This window comes from Rhinolophus sinicus, linkage group LG17 (assembly GCF_036562045.2).
Source record: "Rhinolophus sinicus isolate RSC01 linkage group LG17, ASM3656204v1, whole genome shotgun sequence".
NCBI lineage: Eukaryota > Metazoa > Chordata > Mammalia > Chiroptera > Rhinolophidae > Rhinolophus > Rhinolophus sinicus.
Window position 1 is genome coordinate 21,650,529 of NC_133766.1, and position 24,586 is coordinate 21,675,114.

The 24,586-nt window shown below is 44.0% G+C and overlaps 1 protein-coding gene across 1 annotated transcript; it reads right to left on the reverse strand.

Moving 5' to 3' along the window:
- Positions 1 to 17,617: 17,617 nt before the first annotated feature.
- Positions 17,618 to 23,702, reverse strand: IL19 (interleukin 19). Its single transcript, XM_019752455.2, has 5 exons — positions 23,559 to 23,702; positions 23,328 to 23,393; positions 20,456 to 20,608; positions 19,406 to 19,480; positions 17,618 to 18,022 (listed from the first exon to the last, which is right to left on the reverse strand). Exons 1-5 carry the CDS (start codon positions 23,700 to 23,702, stop codon positions 17,927 to 17,929), a joined length of 534 nt encoding a protein of 177 aa, XP_019608014.2. The 3' UTR covers positions 17,618 to 17,926.
- Positions 23,703 to 24,586: the final 884 nt, after the last annotated feature.

A 24,586-nucleotide genomic window follows, 5' to 3' on the forward strand; every position in this document is an offset into this window, starting at 1 on the left:
CTTGTGCCAGAATCTGAAGACCACAGAAGCTAGGAATTCAAAGGAAAGAGCATGACTTACTGATCTCCCCATCTCATGTCTTAAGAAGCCAATCCAGTCACCAGGGACATGCCTCCCCCAGATGTCCTACAGGGTGAAGCTTAATGACTTTATCTGATTTCAGATAACCTGCTACATTCATCTAACTTCCTAAGACAAACTGCGGAGCCTCCTCAAAGAGCAGCCTCCGGGTGTTTGCTCAGGGTCTGAGTGCATGTTGGTGCTACAGGTCCCAGCTCCTTTATTCTGGCCCCATCCCAGCCCCATCATCATTGACCAGCAGGTAAGGTCTGAAGCAGCAGGCACTTGCAACAAGTAGATAGAGGATGGCATCGCAGGGAAAATGTCAAGACTTGTTTTGGTGAATCAACGTATATAGTCTTCCATTCCAGAATGCCAGTGTAGCTCACCCTTCTGGTCCCTTTAGACCCACAGGGGAACTGGAGGGAAACAGAACTCCCAGAAGCTGTTGCTGAGCCACCAAAAACACTTGGGGAAATTTGTCTGGATTTTATGGCCACGCCCAGGACAGAGGAGCTTAGCTCTGTTTGTCATTTGTCTGAGATCAGACGGGTTATTTGGGGAGAACAGATTTATTTCAGCCCTGAAGACAAATAGAAAGTCAATGATTTCATAACAATACTACCGCCAGGGAAAGGTAAGATCTCATGGGCAATCATCCCAGTTCCACCTAACACTTCTCCACCCTCCTGAGGTGTCTGGACTCCACAGCGCCCTCTGCAAGAAGACCGTAGTTAGGCAGACCTGGGATGAATCCGAGAGCACACTTTCCTGGCCCTCTAACTCAGGCTGAAGGTCAAGGAAGTAAGTGATCCCAAAGAAAGAGAAGAAAGGCAGGAGGAAACTCATTTCTTGGGGTGAGGCTTGCTCTGTCAGATGGCACTTTATAGTGTCTGCTGAGTTTTAAGATAAAATGATACGGGCTGGGATTAGGGTGAGAAGAGCGAAGCACTCATCTCAGCCACAAAATTTAAGGCACCAAAAGTCTCGGTAGCCAATGTAAATAATAGTTTAATACAATATCAAAATTAAAGAAAAAATCCATGATAAACAAAATATCGATATTTTAAATAAAGACAGGATCTGACAGTGCCACGCTGAGCCATATTGGAACCCAGGACAAAAGGGAAAATGAGTTCTCCTATCTACTTACACACAGCGTATGTTTTTTTATGTACTTTTAGTGATTAACTTTTCCCAGAAATATATGATGAAAATATTAGTGATGAGTCTTCACTAAGAAAGTAAAATTATAATAAATTCTGTTTGGGGCATAAATAAAATATTTAAATTTACGATAATGTTGTGAGTTGTAATACAGCTACTTTTTAATTTTTTCAATATTTCACAACTACTTTAATGTTTTGGAAAAATAACATACATAGAATACATAAAAACATATGTATAAGGGACGCATCTTTCCTTTTGCCGTGGGCTCCAATATGGCGGGGCACAACACTGATAATCATTACCACTTACTGAATATTTCCTATGTGCCAGGCAATATGCTAGATATATTTTATATCCATGTCCACCTGAGATACTGCCAAATATAGGAAAAAGGAATAAACAAACCAAATTCTAAAGAATCTGAGAGAACTCTGAGTTGGAAACAAGAGAACTAGGTCCAAATCCCTGCTCTACAGTTTCCCATCAAGGTAGATTGTCCCAGTTTGGCCAGGACGGACAGGGTTCCTGAGACACAGGACTTGCAATTTTAAAATTGGAAAAGTCACAGGTAAACCTGGATGAGTTAGTCACCCTACATCTATGTGACCTTAGACAAACCAGCTCATCTCTCTGAGTTTTGTTTTCTTAACCCCAAAATGGTGATAAAGTTACCCGGGAAATTTGTTTTGCCATTTAAATAAAATAATGCATAATTTATACACCTAGCACATAATGAGTGATCAATTCATTTTAAATAGAGAATGATGGTAGTTGCCTTGAACATAGTAGGTGTATAGTAAATATATGATAAATTCAGTAATTCAGCATTTATCGAGCATTCACTGTTTTGACTGTTATTCTAGGTAGTGGAGTACAAAGATAGACATAACAATTCCCTACCCTTTAGGATACTTTGTCCTAATGGAAAGGCCCCTTTAGAAGTGGCCCTGAACACACCTAGGTCAATGATTGGCAGAAATGGGCTGATCACCAGAACTATGTAAATAGTGGAGGTAGAGGGAAAGTTCTCTTACCTGAGCTCAGACAGGGCTGCTGCTTCTGATTTCCTTGAAGTCTGTTTGAAAGCTTAGAGTGCTTCCAATTACTTATATACGTGTGTCACATGAAGGAAGGGAGCACCCAGAGGTGAGGGCTGAAACTCCCTTGGAATTTCTCTGGTGGCATGGCACTTCCGCCCATCTGAAGACAGTTTAATTTCAGGCTGGATTACGTCAACATTTCTAAGGAAGCACTTCTTAGGAGGTTACTCGTCATGCATAGTTGTTAGAGAAAAGATGTGCTCTTTCTTTCTGGCTCCCTCCCAGAAGGAAGGTGAATAGTATTTAGGACTGAAAAGATCACTGAATTACAGAACTAAATAATTCCAGGAAGTGCTTTTGCCTTCTCCTTTAATTCCAATTCTTCTTAAGCAGGCTTCTCCCCAACCACAGACATGGTGGGCTTACTCCCACTGTTTTTGCTTTGCTGTAGCTATTCCCACCATGTCTCCCCAACATTGGTCACCTTCTTTCCCTTGCTAAAGAGTGGGTCCCAATTCTTTATTCCTGAATTACTTCAGACCACACCAACCCCTCCCTTCTCTGACTTCCAATAGCAGATTTTTCTTTGGCATGTGAGAGATTCTAATGTTGTCTTCTGTTTCATGGTCCTCGGCCTTATTTCCCTAACGACATTGGAAGATTTTTCTTAGACAGGGACTAATGAATCCATCAGGGAGGAACACATGTCCGGGCAAGTTTAAATCAGAGCACTTGAGAAAAACTGCATGCCATACTTCATGCTCTGAAAACTACCAAGTGGTAGAGATTATAATATATATATTCCTTTTCAACTTATTTCCTACTCAATATCTAAAACTCTGAAGTCCTGTATTTGAGTCCCAGGACTACAGGGTGACTTTGGCATATTATTTCACCTTTCTTGATTTCAGTTTACATATCTGTAAAGTGAGAGCAATATTTTATATTGTATAAAATATTTTATAAAATTTTCTACATGAGATAATGTATCAAATCCTTTCCAGTCTGACATTCAGTGTCATTATGATTCTTTGCTCATCTACATTTTGGATCAGAATACTCCTGTTAATGTCTTCTAATGTCTTCCTAAAGGTCCTTTAAAATGAAAACCATAACTTTTCATTGTAATGCATGATACATGTTGAAAATATGTGTGAATATCTAATCTAAATATCTCTTGAGCTCATGCCTATCCTCCATCACTGGTGCTAAGTAAACAACTTCTCATGATCATCTATGACTGATTAAAGGAAAACTGAGAAACATGGTCTGACAAGAATACTTGAAAGCAAAACTTTCAGAAAATAGAAGCTGTACCAATGCCAGTCAATTTCTTTTCATTAGCCAAGAAGAACCCAATTGTTTCTGTTGTTGTTTTAATTTTTATTAGTTGTATAATATCAAATGCCAATTGTTTTGTTTTAAGTTACCCATCATGATTAATTAAACTTAGCTGTTCACGTGCAATCCAAATTTTACTTCAATAATCAATTCTCTCTTTTTCTTATATCAAAATACTTTATTCTTTTAACATCTGTTGAGTAGATCCCATTCCATTTTCTGTACAGACACCAATTCAGCTTAATCTCCTACAAAAGCTTTCCTCACCCTAACCTCTCATTCTCTCTCTCTCTCTCTCTCTCTGTCTCTCTGTCTCTCTGTCTCTCTCTCTCTCTCTCCCCCCCCCCCCATTTCTCAAGGCATAATTGATCCCTCCCACCTGTGGACCTCTGGTTTATGTTACATGTGATAACTGTTCTTTTGTGCTTACCATGGTCAAGTGCATTTTTGGTTATGCATCTGTATCTGCCACTGGCCTGAGACCTCCTTATTCATCTACATGGTCCCAACACTCAACAGTCCCTAGTAGGTGCTCAGTTATTACTTGATGACCATTGAATGCTGACATTGATTTAAAATTGTTTCTCCTTTATGTTACATCCTAAAGCTGCAGGATCTCAGGCTTGGCTAAACCTAAAAATGAAGACATACAAATGAATCAGTAATTACCAAACGGCCTAAAATTAGACTGAGATAGGAGGATGGGAGATGAGAGGAAAGACAAGCTGGTTTGAGGTTGGAAGGAATATTGGTCACGGTAAGGAGTTTAGACTTTATCCAAAAGCAAAGACTCATGAAGGCTTTCAGCAAGAAGCAATGTGATTAGATAGGCTATTTGAAGCAGCTAAGACTGGTAATCCCAGAAAAGATTTAATTATGGGGAGACTTAAGAGAATTTAAGTACATTTAAAAAAATGTTTAGAGACTAATTAAATGTATAGGTTAGAGCAGGGGTGTCCAAACTGCAGCCTGTGGGCCAACTGTGGCCCGCAATCCATTGTTAATTGGCCCACAGCAAATTCCAAAAATATATTTAGTTTCCTTAAATAAACCAGGTGAGGCAATACGTACTTCACCTCGAGTGAGTGGCCCGGCTGTTTGTGTGTTTTACCGCATATGGCCCTTGGTGGAAAACGTTGAAAAAGTTTGAACACCCCTGGGTTAGAGAGAGAAGGAATCAAGGATAGTAAAAATATATCTATAACTTGAACCATATGAATTTCCATTTGTGTAGGTCAAACTTGGTCTGATATCAGCATTGTCAGATGGTTCAACCTAATAATTATTAGGATGATGTGTAGAGTATCGTAAGGCCAGTACCCGAGCTTACATGTTAAATGCCCTGTATACTGTAATCATTTATATATAACATATCATGTATACATGCTACTACATATGTAATGTACATATTCTCATTTGATTCTCATAAAATCGCACTAAGAACATAAGCTTCCTGAGGGCAAGAATTGTGTCTGTCTTATCCATCTTTATGTTACAAACACCTGGAATGGAGCCTCGTTCATGGTAAGCTTTTAAGAAACGTGTTGAATAGATTATTATTTCCATGAGACAGGTCTTATAACCCAATTTTCTGATGAAGAAACTTAAGCTTGAATGTTGAATGGTGGGCAGCCAGTTGGCTCAGTTGGTTAGAGCGCAGTGCTCATAACACCAAGGTCGCCAGTTCGATTCCCACATGGGCCAGTGAGCTGCGCCCTCCACAACTAGATTGAAGACAATGACTTGACATAGAGCTAATGGGTCCTGAAAAAACACACTGTCCCCCAATATTCCCCAATAAATTTTTAAAAAGCAAAAAAAAGTTGAATAGTTTCCCCAAGTTCACCCAGCCAGTAAATAACAGAAGATATTCAAAAAATAGCATGTCTTCCTACTGTTTTTATTGATGTGAATGTACTAAGGCCCAGAGGGCAACATAAAGATCAAGGTGACAGTGGCAGAATGGGAACTTCGACCTAGGTCTCCTAATTTAGAATTCATTACTCTTTGCATTAAACTGTGTATCCTTACAGACAAGAGGGCCCTGGAAAAGTGGTGGAAATGGGGATGCCAGGGAACAGGATTCCTCATTTTATTTCTGGGCCTATGTATAAGGGAAAGTCCCAACAAGATGTTCAGTTTAGATAACAGACCACCCATCTCACCTGTCTGAGAACCTTCTGCAATTAACGCACTGAATCTACAATAAACTAAAGAATCTCTCCCACCCTAGCACTTTCCATCATCCCTCCCAGGAATCCTGAATCACTAGGATAGTTCCATCCTATCATAGGCAATACCCAGCTGCTTGAGTTCCTGTCTCATAGGCAATAAACAGCGTGGGTGTAGTTATGGAGTTTGAGAAGCAATGAATTGTTGCAACTTATCCTCAAGTCCTAGAATCCAAAGATTTTCAAATTTCCCAATATAATGAAATTCACTGCTTTTTTCTTGGAAAAAATAATTTTAATCATATCATGTCCAGGAACATGTTCATTCAGCATTGCTAATAATTTCCAGAAATAATTGCAAGTTATTGGCACATCTTCTGTAACATGACCTTCTCCCTCAAGTTGTCACATAAGGATTAAAGTGAAATAGGGTTTTATTGTGAGTCTCTGCCCTTTGCAAGCTGGCCCCTAACTGCTGGTACAATCCCAGATCCTTTAGAGAAGACAGTGGCCAGCAGTGAATATGCTCCATGATTTAATTTGTGGGGGACCCAGGGACTCCCCTGCATAATATCTTCTCCAGTAAGGCCTGAAGTGTTCATGGATCTTCTAGGTTAAGGAATTCTACCCCAGTGACAAGGATTTCCTTATATAATGATAGGTTATCACTCCCTGACTGTTAGAGCTAGATGTGACTTCAAGAACACCCATTCTGACTCCTTCATTTTACAAATGAGGAAACTATGGTTTGCATGAGGTCTCTCAGATGGTAAATGACCCAGAAGTTGAAATCAATCAAGTGTTCTTTTCAATAAATGACACTCTTAACCCATTATGAACTATTCCTGCAATAAGTAGTGTCCCTTAAAAAATGAGACCAAGAAAGAAGGGTTTCCCACCATCATTCTGGCAGAAGAACTGAATCATCCAAGGAAAGAACATAGAGGGAGTTGACACTGAAGCCGACATGGGACTGAGAGCCAGAGGCCCAATCCTAACACTTACTTTCTCACCACCAACTTTCAGGGTCACCTTGGGTGACACAAGACTAGTCCTTACACCTTTCAGGCACTCATTGATTCACCAATAAAATGAAGACTAAAACCTACCTTGCCTGTCTGGCTCACTGAGCTGGCAGGAGGATTTTATGTATATGCATAGTAAATCTTTAATCATAAAAGGTGATTTTTATTACTCTTTGTGTCTGATAGGATAGATTTTAAAAGCCATCCTTTCAATAAACATTGACTAAATACCAATTATGTGCAAGACACTGTAGTGGACGCTGTGGGGATTAGTGATGCCTCAGTCAGGTCTCTGGCCTCAGTGCAGGGACAAGGCACGCACTTGCAGGACCACAGAGAAAGCCAGTACTATGGAGGAAGCAGGAAGTACGTGCTGAGGAGCACAGAGGGGGGAGGGCTCCCACAGAGGAGAGTTTGAGCTGAGCCTGGAAGGACAGGAAGAGACAAAATGAGCAAAGGTGCTAGAGAGAGGTAAGGAGAGTGGAGTGCAACAAAGGGCATTCAGGACAGAGATGACCAGCGCGGCAAAACTCAGAACATATTTGCAGACTAGCAAAGGGACTAGCTTGGCGGGAGCTGCATTTCATGTACAGGAACAGCCGCAGATCAAGTTGGAAATACGGCTTTTTCATCAAGGACCTAGAACATCATGCCAAGGGATGTGAAATTGGACTGGGAGTCTAGAACCCACGTGCCAGCTCTAGGCTTCAGCCCACTGTGTGGTCTTAAACATATATACATATAAATATCACTTCTTTCTCTGAGCTTCAGTTTCCATCTCTGTGAATTGTGGGGAAATAAATGATTTCAGCTTTTGGATTCTGAATTCCTTGTTTTCCTCCTAAGACAATAGGGTCCTACAGTGGGGAGAGATGTGGTAATTGCCGTGCAGAACCCCGAGATCTTCAAAAGCAGCACAGTTGTGGGGACAGAGCCAGGAGTGCAGTTTCCAGGCTCTCGGCCTCACATAGACAGGTGTTGGCTCAGGTAGTAAATGGCCATCAACTGTGATTGGATGGCCATCAGCTGTGGCTAGTTGGCCGTCAGCTGTAACCAGTGAGCCATTGGCCACTAATATAAGTGCCGTGGCTACGCTAGCAGAAGAATGGGGGCTAGCAAGAAGATGGTGGCTGAGCTGGCAAGAGCGAATTGCAGTTAGGACGGCGGGTTGCAGACAGTGTGGCTCCTGCTTCCTGTGTCTCCAGCCCAGCCGCCAGCAAGAATATAATGGTATGACTCCCCTACCTATGGCTCCGTGGATGTTCCTTTTTGGTCTCGCCATATCCTGCGTTCTTACATGGGGAGCGGGACCAGAGACCCCGCCTGACACCCTGCATGACACACCCTGCATGACAGCAGTGCTTGGCACATTGTTAATGTTTAAATGGGATGAATGGGGGATGATGTGACTGTGGTGGAGAAACAGGGGTACATTTTATGAGCACAAGATGCTAACTTGACGAAGTTGGGTTTCAAAACTGGGGGTCAGCGTATAATCAGATCTTAATTATAAAGATCAGCTGGGCAGAGGAGAGAAAAACAGAATCCCTTCTCATGAAATAAAGTCAGTTTCCTAACCAAGCCATTTTGAGGCAGGAAACAGTTCTTTAGAAACCAAGAAGAAAACCTAGCCACTCCTTTTTTCCCACGGCAAATCCTGAGTTTGCAGTGCAGGGTTTTCCCTATTTTCTAGCTGTCACTGTGGCTGACATCCAGTTTTCTGCCCAGTTGCATCACTTTGCAGGGAAATAGCAGCGGAGTCAGGGTTCTGCTGGAGGAAGAACCTCAGATCACTGGTAGCCAGGTAGAGAGGCCTTCCCACTCCCCGTCCTGCAGTGCTGGGAACTTTGCAGCCCCTGCTCCCTCCCTGCAGGGTAGGGATGGGCGGAGCAGCTGACTCCATGAGAAGCGTGCATTTTTCGGTTCCATCTTCAACGCCCACAGAATGAGTGACGTCATTTCCCTTTCCTCTTGTTTTCCGTCATGCTCTGTTTAACCAGCTCAACTTGCTGTCATTCTTTCTTCTGAGAATTCCTTTGACATAGCTGGGTCCCCAAAGTTGGCTAATTTCTCCCTCTCCCTCCCTGCAAAATAGGAGCCACTGGAAAAACCTCCTCTGGACATAAAGTCTGGGAGCAAAACTCCAGACATAGCCTTCAATTACCAATTTCCTCCCCTAGGAGAATAGTGATATATTCATTTCTTCTTTTAATTCCACAAACAAACATGGAGACTCTCCATGTGTGGGCACTTAGTTGAATGACCCAAGCGTACAAAAGCGGAAACACATGGTCTCTTGGGACCTCAGAGCATGGTAGGGGAACAGACCCTCTAATGTAGGAATTCTTAACCTGGGAGAAGGTGGATGGGAAAAAAACACATCCTTTTTTCTACCACTAACCTCTAATCAAAATTTAGCCTTTGCTTTAATTCTGAGGCTAGGAAACAAATACACCATAACAGTATTAGCAGTACCTGTGACTTCCTCACTGATAGAAATCATGGATATTTTGTATCACATTACAGTTGTTTCAAATACCTCAAAATATCATTATACTCATCACTGCTTAGAAATGTCAATAGTTTGTAGGTCCGCTGCTAGATCCTGCTAATGAATGCATTAATAAAGAAGCACAGTTAGTATTATGCTACCTTTTGTCATTTCTATGTTTTGATAGCTGTATTCTATTTTATATATTTAGAAACATTATTCTGAGTAGGGTCCAGAGGCTTTGCTGGTGTGTCAGAGGGGTCCATGGCACACAAGATTTTAAAATTCCTGACTCTAGTGGCCACACAAAGGCCCATGGGTATGGCGACCATACCTTCCCAATTGTGAAACAAAGTCTGAGACGAATGAAGCTATTTATGGGGGTGAGAAGAGAGACTGTTTGTTATCAGGACTTTCCTAGAAAATTCAGGGTCTACATTCATCACTGGCCTTGGTGGGTGGATGGGGGCTGAAATTACTTCTGGGGGTCAAGGAGGATATCTGGGCTGGTTTCTTGGAGAAAGTCCGGTTTAAGCAAGGCTTCGAAGAACTAATGATTTTATGAGCTTTGGGAACGGAGAGACTGTGGCAGGAGCAGAAGGTCCCTTGCTCCTTACATCAGGAACAAAACTCCTGAGGCCAGAGAGCACTTCTGTACCTGAGGGATGGTGTCCCTCTGTGTGTATGGGGGGGGACAGTGATTGAAGAAGGGGGGTTAGCACTTTGTGAGGGGTGTAAACGTCTAACTATTACATTGCTTTGTACACCTGAAACAAACAAACAAACATCTACAAATTAAAAATAAAAAAAGAAGGTTGAAAACTGTCAGTGCAATAAACTGGGAACATCAGACTGAGGAAGCTGCAATCTGAGACTTTGCATTTCTAAGAATCAGTGGCTTTTCCTTTGGTAACCTACTCAGGGTGTGGGTCCATATCACACACGTCACAGGAGCTCCACAGACTTGCTTATGGATGCATTCCCCTAACAAAATTCAAAGCCCTTTCTCATGTCCTGGTTCCCTGCAGAGACTGTGCTCTCTCTTGTATCCAGCGATTCTCACGTTAGACATCATTTCTAGCTACCCGGGCATAATCCCATTGCCACAACCAGATGTTACCACAGAGGGACGTTGCCTGTGCTCTGCCTCAGGGGCAGCTCATCCAGAGCTCCACTGTGCTCTTCTTGGGCCAGGTGTGGGAGTTTGGAGGCATTGCAGCCGTGAGGAAGAACAGATGAAGTTGGTGCTTCTTGGGGCTCCTTCTTCCCACTTACAGGGCTGCTGGACCACGTCACCCCCAGGTGAGCTGGGGCCCAGGTTAGCAAGATCCCCAAAGGGCTGGTAGTCCAGGAGAGAAGTGGTGGGCACTGATCTTCAGGATGCAGGATGTGGAGTTAAGGACCAGAAGACAACCATCAGGGACAAATCGAAACCAAAATCAGGAAGGCCAGACAGAAGGGAAAACATTTGCTATCAGCTAGAAACAGGGACACCAAACAAGGGGTAGAGGGTCCCAGAGGGTAAAAGGAAGGCTAAGAGATGCCTAAAGCCAAAAGTCAAAACCACATGCTTCCTTCAAGAGTGCGCTACCTAGACAACTGAGGTTGCATTTGCTTCATTCATTCATTCATTCATTCATTCATTCAAGGATTATTTATTTACTGAGCGCAGCCACTCACAAAGTAGGTGTCCCTGAGGAGCTCCGTCTGGAGAGAGGAGATGGATGCTGAGATATCTCTGACTTTTCAAGAACCCGAAAACAACTCTGGGTCCCAGGGAGCACAAACAGAGGGTGGAAGTAGAAAGGAAGGAGCAGGGAGAAGAGTGCTTTCTGTCCTGAGGGTGAAGCAAAAGTTCTGGGGAGGTTAAGCCTAGGCTGGGGCAGAGATAGGACAACAGAACGCGTTGGCTGGCTTTTTTTGTTTGTTTGTTTGTAGCACACACTGTGTGCCAGGCACTAAGTACTTCATAAAATATTAACTCATTCAATCCTCAGGCAAGCGTATGAAATAGATTTGGTTATTTCATTTTCCAAATAAGGAAACTGAGGCACAGAGTCTTCTTAGAGTGTGTTGGAAAATGACCAGACAGAGGCATCCATCTAGGGGCATGTTGAGTCAAACTTGTCTCCTGGTCTGAAAACTGGATTCTGAAGCCTCTCCTAGGCCCTGATGTCTGGATCAAGCCTCATGCCCATGCAGAAGAGACGTCTCTTGCAACACTCAGATCTTTACTGATGTGGCTCGGTGGCAGAGACGGGGCTGAGTGTCTTTCAGTAACAGAACGGGAAGTATAGACTATCTCTACAACACTCTAGAGCTCATAACAACTTTTTAAGAAATCATCCTCCTCCAGACTCTGGCCATTCATGATATGCTGACCCCTGAACCTCCAGGATCAGTTTGTGTCTGCTTTTCACAGACATTCATTCCCAGCTGTGTGGGAGACACCAAGTGATTCATGTGTGCCACGGGTTGTGCTACCGTGTTTCCCTGAAAATAAGACCTAACCGGACAATCAGCTCTAATGCGTCTGTGGAGCAAAAATTAATATAAGACCCAGTCTTATTTTAGTATGATATAAGGCTGGGTCTTTACTATCCTATCCTGTCCTATCCTATCCTATCCTATCCTATCCTATCCTATCCTATCGGGTCTTCTATTAATTTTTGCTCCAAAAGACGCTGATTGTCCAGCGAGGTCTTATTTTTGGGGAAACAGGGTAGACATGAGAGGAACAAGGTTTAGACAGAGTTGAGGAAAGAGTCCTACACTGGAATGAGTCTGTGACAGCGAAAGGACAGAGCACAGGTGACAGGGTGTGACAGGGTGTCTGAGTAGCGGGGAGAATCAGGAAGGTTGCCTGGAGCCTAGCTGACCCCACAGAAACTGCAAGCACCCATATCAGGGACTCAGGTGAGGGCCTTCTGGACATGCAGACCTAGGAGAAAGCACCATTGGCCCCGGCAACCATCATTTTTAACGAGCACAAATTATACATCTACTATAAATGGTACCTCAAATCCTCGTAATAATTTTACGAAGCAGCTATCGCCTGCATTTGGACACATGTGGAAGCAGAGGCTCAGGTTAAGGAAACTGCCCAAGGTCCCACAGTAAGTGACAGGACCAGGATTTCACACAAAAGCTTATCCTTCTAGCCATTTGGCCAAACTTCTGGGCAAGTGCTAAAGGACAGCTGCCCTGAGCATGTGTGGCTGTCAGTGATTTGCTCTGGAAGGTGAAAGAATAGCGTGTCCTCCAGGAGGAGCCCAGACACTCAGCTGGGAGTGGAACATTGTGTGACACTTTCAGAAGCTGACCTCTGCTGCTTTGCTCTGTGTTGGTTCATAAATTCCTGTGTAATTTCTCATGCGTGTTGCTGTTAAGTCCAGACGCCTTTTTGTGCATCTGGGTTTAATGGTCTGCATTTCTGGCATCCACTGTAGTCACCTAGAGCCTGGATTATATAGCCTTGGCCAGAACAAAGTGAACTCGCCCAACCAGCAGCGAGGGGGAGAGCACTAGAGCTACAAAGACTAAACCTGGCCTGGTTTCTAAATCTGCTGTCCCTTAGCCATGCGACCTTGGGCAAGTCCCCCCCTCCCCCACCTACCTGAGCCTCAGATATCTCACTGATGATATGGAGATAAGACCTCCAACCTCTTCCTCTCCTCTGAGGCTTGAATGATATCATTTACCTAAAGTGCCTGGCACTGTCCTGCCATAGGCTATGAGTTCCCTCCCCCTGCACCCTAGCAGTTGAAAGTGAGCCCTAGATTTCTCAAGGGTGCCTGCTAGGAACTGATGGAGGACTGAGAAGGTATGGTTTGGGAGAGAATTTTATTTATTTTTTATTTTTATTTTTTTAAGTAATGTTTCCTTGTAAGGCACAATATCTTTTTTCTTTCTTTCTTTCTTTTTTTTTTTAATGGGGAATATTGAGGAACAGTGTGTTTTTCCAGGGCCCATCAGCTCCAAGTTGTTGTCCTTCAAACTAGTTGTGGAGGGCGCAGCTCAGCTCCAAGTCCAGTCGCTGTTTTCAATCTTTAGCTGCAGAGGGCACAGCCCACCATCCCATGCGGGAATTGAACCGGCAACTCACGCTCTAACCAACTGAGCCATCCACTGGAAGCTCAACGGCAGCTCATTGTCTTCAGTCTAGTTGCGGAGGGAGCAGCTCACTGGCCCATGTGGGAATCGAACCAGCAACCCTACTGTTCAGAGCTTGCTCTCTAACCACCTGGGACATTTGGCCACCCCAAGGGAGAGAATTTTATACTTGGTTCCTTAGAGGTATTTATTAAGCACCAACTCTGTGAAAACAAAAACAAAAAACAACACCACTGCCAAAAACAAAAACACAACTCTGAATAATCAGAACACATTCTTCAGGTCTGGACAGGTAGACAAGTGAAGTGGTCAAAATGAAGTAAGCACGGAAGAGATAGATAGATAGATAGATAGATAGATAGATAGATAGATAGATAGATAGATATAGATAGATAGATAGATAGATAGATAGACTCTTTTCCTTCAATATTTCTTTCTCCTTCTCTTCTACTGCTACATCTACAACCATTGATATAACAATAATTCTTTCATGCAAGTACAGCTCATTATGCCAGTAAGCCTTTCTCTGCCAGCCTCCCAGCGTGCATGCATGACGTGCAGACCACATTGCATGGTGATTGAGGGACCAGGCTTTGGAGTAGAACACTCTGACTTTGAAACTGTTAACAAATAAACTGAGGTATAGAAAAATTTTATATGTTCATTTGAGCAAAAATCAATTTGAAACAGGCAATGCCAACCCAGAAGGGTTAGGAGCGCTCCGCTGAAGGAGCCACGGGAAAGACTTTCACAGAAAAGGCTAGGCCGGCCTGGTGGCTCAGGTGGTTGGAGCACCGTGCTCAAAATACCGAGGTCATCAATTCGATTCCCACATGGGCCAGTGAGCTGCGCCCTCTACAGCTAAGATTGTGAACAGCGGCTCTCCCTGGAGCTGGGTGGCCAAGAGCAGCCCAAAAGTCCGCGTGAGCTGCTGTGAGCAACCAACGAATGGGAGCACAAGGCTCATAATACCAGAGTGGAGGTGAGGAGTCAGAAGAAGAGGGCGGGGTGGGGGAAAGGTGCAGAAGCAAAGAAAGGATATTATTTGGTTGGCTACAGCTTAAAGCCGAGCTGGTTGTTTGGGAGTGGTTGTCCTTAGTATTTCGATTTCATAACTTGAGGCATTTCTGGATTTAGATTTTTGTTTGCTTCTATAGGCTGCTGCCATGGCATTAGTCTCACCACAGTCTAATGACCTCTTTGTTTAAGTAATTTAACAAATCCCAGTTCCAACACTAGGGCTGCATGATCCTAGGTGTGTTGTTCAACCTTGTTAAGCTTCAGACTTTATTTGCATAATTGGTTTGGTCAATCTTCACTTCAGTGGATTATCTCGGAGGGTAAAGGAGAAGGCAGAAGTAAAGTTTTCACGCCTGTGCCTGGCACATAATGAGTGCTCAACAGGTGTACATTATTGTTGACATTAGAGTTCATTCTGGAACTAGGTTCCCTGAATTGGAAGTCCTTGTTTCTCCTGCGTATGACCTGTGTGACTTCAGGTAGGTTACTTAACCTCTCTGTGACCCGGTTTCCTCCTTAGGGCTTAATTATCTCTATTGCTAGGATTCACTGACGTGGTGTTTTTCATTTTATTTCCTTGTCAGAACTTCTATAGAATTGTCATGAGATTTAAATAAAATATGTGTATCCATATAGTAATATATTATGCATATTTCTTAGGCTATTGTCTGGCACATAGAAAGTACTATATAAAAGTTTGCTGTTATTATTGTTTTTATTTTATCCAGATTATTTATTCAAGAAATGTGATATAACACCTACTAAGTGCTAGGCACTGAGGAAACCAAACTATCCTCATCCTCCTGGAGCTTCCAGAGTGGGAAAACAGATAGATATAAACAAAATAAGATAGTGGGACAGCAGGGAAGGGGTATAAGACGTGCCAAAGGTGGGAATTCGGGGTTTCATACTTAAACAGGATACATTTTCAGTGAGGCCTGAAGGAGGTGCAGGTGTCTGGGGGAGGCGCGCCCCAGGGTAGTCATAAAAGACAGAAATGCTATGATGAAGCTGGTCCTGTCATCAGCCAGCCGGCTCAGGATGGATGTCCACCCACGGTCACATCGGAAAGGTTGGGTCCTCTGAAGAGCCTGTCAATCCCATTAATGCATAACACTGGAGGGTTTTGTTTTTTTTAACCCTACCTCAGTTTACACATGTGCGTGCCCACAGAATGCAATAGCCCTAAGATGAGAACACCTGGTATGTATGAGGAACACAAAGGGGCCAGTGAGGCTGGGTCGGTGGGAGCCGGGCAAGCAGGAGGGTGCGCGGTTCGAGGAAACAAAGCTGGGGAGGCCGTGTATGCAGATAGGAAGGCTCCCCAGGCCATTGGAATGATTCTGGCTTTTAACTTGTCATGCATAGTAGATAATATAGAGGTCAACGTCCACATTACAGACCACTAAGAACCAAAGAAATTTAGAACCTGCCCCAGGAATTCAGGAGAAACCTTGACCAGACTAGCTCTTGGCTTGGCGCTCTTCACACTACACCCTGTAGCCTCCCCATCCTGGGGCTGCAGGGATGGTGGATGTGGCGGGGAGTGGCTTCACCTCACCTGATGCTCACAGCAACACTTTGAGACTGGTGTGCTATGTCTCCATTTTACAGAAGAAGACTTAGAGACATGAGTGATTTGTTCAAAGTCACATGGGATTGGAACCAGGTCTCTCTGACGTCAGAGGTCCTGCTCTGTCCACTAAAGCACGCTCTGTGATATCTCTTTCTCAGGTAGGAATAAGGAAAGAGTGCTTCAGCCAGCCCCTTTGTGTTCAGCCGGTCACAGTGTGGATGCTGATTAGGGATAATGCATAGAAAGTGCTTATTTCAGCACCTGGCACATGGCAGAAGCTCAGTGTTTCATTGTTATTGTCGTTGACCATCTGCGGAGTGTCCATCTAGGTGTTGGTGCCCATTTTAGCATCTCTCCACTCTACCCAGGATATCCCATGCCTGGGGCTGTACATGTTCAGCTTTGTCACCACGACAACCATCCCTCTGTCAGAAACACCCTTCTCTAGCCCCACATATATACCCATAGAGACGAATTTAAGGTCAGAGAAGATGTATCTACGAGGTCTGACAATTAAGATCGCAAACTTGTTGTAACGATGTTGATAATGTTTTTTGATATCAGAGGGATTATTCATTATGAATTTGTACCAACTGGACAAACAGTTAACCAAGTTTACTATTTGGAAGTGCTGAAAAGGCCGCATGAAAAAATTACTAGACGAAAATGACCTAAACTTTTCACCAACAATTCATGGCTCTTGCATCACGACAATGCACCAGCTCACACGGCTCTGTCTGTGAGGGAGTTTTTAGCCAGTAAACAAATAACTGTATTGGAACACTCTCCCTACTCACCTGATCTGGCCAGTAATGACGTCTTTCTTTACCCAAAGATAAAGGAACTACTGAAAGGAAGATGTTTGGATGACATTCAGGACATCAAGGGTAATACAATGACAGCTGATGGCCATTCCAGAAAAAGAGTTCCAAAATTGCTTTGAAGGGTAACTAGGCACTGGCATTGGTGCTTAGCTTCCCAAGGGGAGTACTTCAAAGGTGACCGTAGTGATATTCAGCAATGAGGAATGTAGCGCTTTTTCTAGGATGAGTTCATGAACTTAATTGTCCGACCTCATAGGTTGGGAGCAGTAAGAAAGAAATGACAGAGAGAGGTAAAGACGGAGAAAGTGAGACAGAGAGGAAAGTCAAAGACACAGATAAAGAGATCAGGCGTGAAACGACGTCAGGGAGTCGGCCGTCAGAAGCCCTCCGTTCACCTTCTTAATCATCACGTGCAGGACGAGGTGCTGGAAGGGGACTTTGGGGACCCAGTTTGGGACCCTCCTCTGTACTAACTCGCCTTGGACTCAGCAAGTTCTGATCTCTCTCTAGGCCTCAGTTTCCCCAACTATTTATGCTCGTTAAGGCCCCGTTCTTTTCTAATAGTCACTGTTTATGATTCCTTGACTGACCCTCCCTGAATCAGAAGACACTTCCACTAATTGTTAAAAAAAATAAAACAAAATAAAGAGTATATTCAGATAAATCAGTCAGTACAATATGCACTTACAGAATATCGCTCAGCTCACATCACAGACATGGGAAAAACAACTTAAAAATAAATTAGGGGGAAGCCAACCCTTTTCCTCCAGGATGGCCCACAGGACCTTTCAATGGACATGTTTCATTATAAATATGACAGTAGAGTATTAGGCTGCTTTCAGGTGGGATCAGAGAGCCTGGGCTCAGCCAGTGGGACTTTCAGCTGCAAGGTGAGATCCGCTCAACCTAGATTTTTCCTCTGTAGTACCTCAGCCCCACAGGAGAGAATTCCAAATCAGCAGAGAAGTTTCTTCAAAAAGACCCTCATTTGCATAAGAATGGGATCTTCCACATTTCCCTCCCCTTCAAAGTGGCCTGTCTCCTACTGGAAACCTCACAGGGCTGTTCACCCCAAAGTAGTCAGGTTCCTTGTCCTCAAGCAGTGGCAGTTCCTTGATGATTCTTGCCAATCCAGGCCAGAACGAGATCCAGCTCTCCCAGAGACTTGATGGCGGCAGATCTGACCTCCAGCTGAAACCAGGGAAATCATCATAAGAACCCGTCTTTCTAGACAGTGTAATTGTTTTCAAATCACTTTCCCCGTGTTTTGGTCCTCACAAGGTTTTCTTTTTATCCATCAATTGTATTTGCACAACATTATTTTCCCAACAGGCAATGCAAATTGTTTTCCACAAACAAGCAGTTAAATCATGTTAGCAACTTGTAAACAAAATTTTAAATTTTTTATTATTTGCCCTCTGTTTTTCTTTTTCCTGTTTTTCCACAGGAAAAAAAAGAAAAAGAAAAAGAAAACTTGCCTTCCTGGAGAGTTCTCTTGCTTATTTTCCTTTTCACATTAGCGTTAGAAGGTCCCAATCACAGGGTGCTGTGCAGTGGGTAGGGGAAGTGTGTTGTCCCCGTTTGACATATAAAAACACTGAAGCCCCTAAGGATCAGTGTCCTACCCAACATCACACACAGCAGGTTGGTAGCAGGGCTGGAACTAAAACCCAAGGCTCCTGACTCACTCCACCTCTTCCTCAGCACACCAGAAGGAGATGAGAAGATCCAAAATATGTCCGGTGGAGCCAGACAGCGCGGGATCGAGTCCTACCTCCACCACTTAGTTGCGGTATGAACTTAGCTAAGTTACTGCCTCAATTTCCTAATTTTGTAAATGCAGATAACAGCTCATAGCAGTGTTGTGAGGAATAAATGTGGTAATACCTGTAGTGTGCTTAGAACGATACCTGGCTCATAATAAGCACAATATGACTCTTAGCCATTGTTATAACATTATCCTATGGAACCTCTCCACAAAGAAACAGTGTTCTGAATAGACTCCCCACCTCCTTGCTAGTCAAAGCATCATTTGGGAGTGTGGTCTACATGCAGGCTCACCAGCCTCGTTTCAGACCTACTGGTCCAGAATATGCCTTTTAACAAAATCTCCAAACAACGCATGTCAGAAGCACAACTTCTCCCACCACCTGTGTGTGAGACGTGCACCTACATCCACATGAGAAGCATGCTTTGCACCACACAGAACACTCATGACGGTTACAGGCCACCGTGATACCTGGCAGGTAACATGTTTCATGCATAACAGCTTCCAGTTCATGGGGGATCTTTGCTCCCTCTGTGTCACCCCCATCTTAAACAGTATGTGCTTTCCCTCAAAACTTAACACAGGTTAAGTCTAATATGTGAGGGCATAAGAAAATGGTGAAGGGATAATGGGGAAGGGGAACCCAGGAAATTAGCAAATAAGAACAACACACTGTTTGCAGACACTCAGAACTGGGAAGGCCTGCAATAAATACGTGTTGAGTAAAGGAATTAATGTGAGTGGAGAGGAGGCAGAAGTCTCAGTCATGTCATCGCCATTTTCATCATCTTCTCCTCTGCCCTTACCTGATTGTAGTTGTCATGGATGATTCTGGTTGCATTGCTGGCTTCCTGCCCACAGTGACACAGCCTCTGCTCCTGCTTTGAGAAAGTGGAGGCAGCACCCATCAGAGGACCTTTCCACCCTGCCCTTTCCACCACTTCCCCACATGGCGTGACATTTCTCCTTCCTCCCCAGGTGAGAGTCAGGTGAGTAAACTCAGGTGTGAGCAGCAGGGGGAAGTAAGGTCTGTTTGTAGAGTCACCCTGTGTTTGACCAGGGCTTTTGCTTTTTGTGGGTTGACAGCCCACCAGACTGGAAGGGCTAGGAAAGTAGATGCCAAATCTGTCTTGATTCACCACTCTGTGAATGCAGCACCCTGCAAGGTAGGTACTCAATAAATATTTGTTGGGTTGGTTAATTAAATAATTGGTTCAATGAACCTGAATGCAAGTGGTGCAGGAGTCTTGATTTCTTCTAGCAATTTTAAAATCCAAGGCACAGAATGATGAAGTAACTTGCCACAAAGTCACACAGGAAATCATTGACAGGGATGGGGCTAGAGCCCAGGATTTCTCTTGGTCTAAGTTTTTGTTGGTTTGTTTCTGTTTAGTTTTATTTCTGATGTTCGATTATAATAGATAACAAGGAATTTGGAGTTGATCCTTAGGGATAGACTATACCTGGGAACCACCCAGAGGTTAATTGGTATGGAAACACCGAAGGGCCAGAAACAAAGAAACTAGGGATATATCTATGACAAATCTGTAATCCTTTGCATACCCCTCTCACAGGCCAGCCCTGGGATCGCATAAGGCACGCTTTGACATAAGTGGTCATCCCAGGAGCATTATCCATGAGGAAACCTGAGTCTACTAAGGTGTCAGCAAGGAAGAAGTCCTGAGCAAGAAGTGACCACTGGAAGAGGTTCTTGACAGTGCCCCCGTGGACAGACAGCGCAGGGCGTTTCCTTTGACTCCAGGAACCGTTTCAGGAGGCCAACTGGGGCAGCGCATCCCGGGCTCTCCCTGGGGCAGATGGGAACAGATGCTCAGAACACCAGTGTGGAGACTTACACATTGCTGCAGAGCCTTCTGCATGTAGAGGAAGGAGTTGGCAATGCTGCTGATTTTTCTCAAGATTTGGGGGTTCACCTCCTGATGGTCCTTGAACACTCTGTCCACGTAAAACTCCAGGAGGCTCTTGGTCACGCAGCATACATCTAAGGGCTACAGACACACTTTAGAGAAAGCCCCAGGACCCTCTCCTCATACTATGTTAGAAACCAAAGCAGCCCATTTGTGTGTACAGGTGGGAAGGAGCAAGATAACTAAAAGTGACTTTTTAAAATTCATATTGGTCTCCGAGGGTCCATCTCCTCTTACCAGATCAAAGCTACTCATGACGAAAGCACTGAGGAGAGATTGCGGTTCATCCCTTTTTTACAGGGCCAGAAGATATATTAACAAGGGATGGAACCCAGTCACAGACTAGAATTCTCTCTACAGCATCCCCAACATGTCACCACTAATTTCTGCTTAAACTCTTCCAGGAATCAGGCATCTCCCTTTTGAAAGGACGGATGTCTGAGGAGTTTTTTTGAAAAGTACATCCTTACATGGTGCTGAATTCTGCCTCTCTGCAATGTCTCCCACCCATCAACATGGATTTATTCAATGGCTATTGCATACCAGGCATGTACTGGGCACATATTCCTTCCATTGCAATGACACCCTGGCCACCCTGCTCAACTCTCTTCCAATCTGTCCTTTTTAAACTGCAGAGATCATTTGGATGGAGCTGAGATTTGCAAGAATGGAAACTGATAGCTGTGGAAAATGCCTAAGTCTGGGTAGGTCCGCAGCTGGCAGAGCGCAGCTCTCTCTAATGGAGGGACCTGAATTCCGGTGGCATAGCTCCCAGCAGATGGCCAGGCTGACTCCTTCTAGCAGTTTGCACCCCACCCTGAGAGTCAGTGAGCTACTTTGTAGATTTATAGCTCAATCTGAGAAGGGAGGGATCTACAGCAGGATACAGCATCCAACTTCATTAGCATTAAAGCAGCAAAACCTCCTTGGCCCCGTGGGTAGTTTTCCTAGATGGCAAACTCTACTTGCAACACAAAGACCTCTTCCATTGCTCCTGCTGGTTCTCTTAACCAAAGGGGCAAAAAGTTGCACATCTTTGCTTTAATTAAGAAAGAAAGGAGAGGCGGAGGAATATGATAAAGACCTGCACCCTCATTGACCCCTTTCCTTATGCTACTCAGCTATTTCTAGACCTTGAGAGGGCAAGAATCTGGAGACAGAGGAGTGAGATGTGGTTCTAATCCTAACTCAACCTCTAGCTAGTCATTCTCCCTCCCAAAATATCAATTTGCTCATGTGAAAATGATGGTTTTGGAATAGATGGCCTTTAGGGTCACTTCCAGCTGTGATATCCTATGAGTCTCTTACACAGTTGGCTGGAATAGCGTTTAGTAAGAGGCTACAAGTCGGTAACCACAAGATGGTCATGGGGGTTTGAAAATTAATTTGGGGAACGTACAGAGGGATAGTGGATGGGGGGAGGGGGGTTCACACAGTGTGAGGGATATAAATGATAAACGTCTAAGTTTTGCTTTGTCTTGTGCACCTGAAACTAATTTTAAAAATTAATTAATTAATTAATTAATTAATTAAAAAAGAGGCTACATATGTTTGCCCAATAAATCAGGCCCAGTACTTCCTAGAAGAATTATTTCATGCAGAGAAGCCCAAGGAAAAAGTAACTCATTGCGAATATACCTTACAATCTGTCACATATAAATACCTGAAAGAAAACAACAACAACAAAGAACCCGAACCTTTCCAGGATTCCTACAAGGACTGGAAGAGCTCACTTTTAGAGGCAGTTCTCACTTGCCCCTTCTGTAAAGTGAATTATCACCTCATGAGCCAACTGTTTTGTAACACACTTACTCTTATCACCTCTCTCATCTGGAAAATTGGACTGATCTCCACAGCGGCTTCCTTGCCTTGAGTTGTAAAGAACGTCACCAGAATGCCTTTCTAAAAGGTTTTGTCATCATGCAGCCTCTGGCTCAAAACCTACAGGGACTCCCTGTTGCTTCTATTATAAGGTCGAGGCTCAGCCTGGAGTTCAAAGTTCTTGGTAAAATGACTTCAGTGTAGTTTTCCACCTCATCCTCTTCCACTTACCTTCTCATCTCTTGCACCACTAGTATGATTGCCTTGCTGTCCCCAGCGCACGTTCATTGATCTTATACACCCATTCTTCCACGCTCTCCAAAACCCTTCCTTTCTTTTATCCACTAACCCACAGCCTACTCAGCTTTTAAGTCACTGCTCATTTTCTCAGCTTCCCCACGAAACCTTCTAGAACCATCCTAAGCCCTAGATGTCCTGTCCCATTTGAGCATGTGGCACCTCAATCACTCTCTAGGTAAGTGGTACTTCTTTATTTCCTCCCAGGGACTTCTTTTTTATTAAATGTATTGGGGTAACATTGGTTGATAACAATACATAAATTTCAGGTGTACAACTTTATAATACAACATCTGTATACTCAATTGTGTACTCACCACCCAAAGCCTAGTCGCCTTCTGTCACCGTATATTTGACCCCCTTTATCCTTTTCCACCTCCCTTTCCCTCTGATAACCACCACTCTGTTATTTGTGTCTACAGGGATAGAAAACAAAAAGCAACAAACAAACAAATAAAACCCTCACAGACACAAACAACAGAATAATGACTCCCAGGGGTTTCAAAGTCCCTGAGACATGAATGTGCCTTAACACATCAGTTGATTAACGAGAAGCCGGGTGCCTTTAGAGGACACTGGAGATTAGGAAAGAGATGGGGACAGGATGAGGATTTCTTTCTCAGCCCAGGGCCACTTCACTGTAAAACTAGCAATATAGGAAAGAGCAGACACAGGTCAGTACCTTAATGCTGTGCAGGGACTCCGATGTGGACAGGATGGTGATATTTTGGAAGGTGTCCTTAGCTTGCTATGGAGGGAAACATAAGAACAGACAAAAGTGAAGAGTGCCCCATGTCTGAGATACAAAAGATGATAAAGAACTTGCTCTTCAAGTTAGGATGTAAGGTCGGCAAGCCCCCTTGCCCACACCTTCACCTTGGCCACACAACTCCACATCTGAACCCATACTCACAATGGCTCCTTTGATTTCTTGGAAAGTCTCTTCTATTTGGTGCATGTCCATGGAAATCAGACATCTCCTGAGACCTCGGGCGTGCACTGAGCATAGGAAGAGTATTGCGCCCAGGAGCCAGAGGGAAACACGCTGTGCCTTCATGTCCTGCAAGAAGGATAGAAAGCAGATGTCCGGTCAAAAGTGGAGAGCAATAAAAGAGGCCCTGACTGAGCTCCCCTTATGACCTCACGGGCAGGCCAGGCAGCAACCAAGAGAACAGACTCTGCCTCAGCCCGTGGAGTTCAGGACCATGTGTCGCCTCCTCCTCTGGATTTCTTGAATCAACCGAATGTACCCTCCCTCCTCCCCCCCACCACTCTCCCACCTCTACCCAGGAAGCAAAATACAGTGCTCTCTCAAGTCTCAGGGGATGTATTTGTGTGCATGTCACTCTATTATGACTCAACACAACTCACTTTGTCCACAGGGGTGAAAAGTATTGTTTTTAATCAATTAAAGAGGAAAAACAGGGTTGGTAATCCACCCTTGGAATTAGGCAACAGATCTGAAAAACCATAAAAGCACATTTGGTTTTTTATATTTGCCCCTGACATAGGCGACACCCTTTTATTATAAATCCCCACTGCCTGTCTGCTTAAAATCACTTGTCTGAAGCCAGCTATGAAAATGTTGCCTTCTGAACAAGATAAGAAAGGGAGGCTCAAGACATCACCTAATAACTAGTTAGACACAGTAAAGAGAGAGAGAAAGGCTATCCCTGCAAAGGGCAAGTGGGGCGCTTCCCCTCTGTTCCCCACTGAGCCGGGGGGTATGAGGGACATGTTGGCAGCTAGCCAGTCCCTAGACAGGGCCAGACCCTGAGGTGCCCACGCCGCCTCTTCCAATTCTCTCACCCTTCCTGCTCGATCTTTCTCCACCTCTTTCATTTAACCACTTTAAATGGTATCACATAACACACATTGAGAAAAGTTGCACAAAACATAATTGTACAGCTTGTTAAGTGACGTAACCTGCGCAAGGTACAT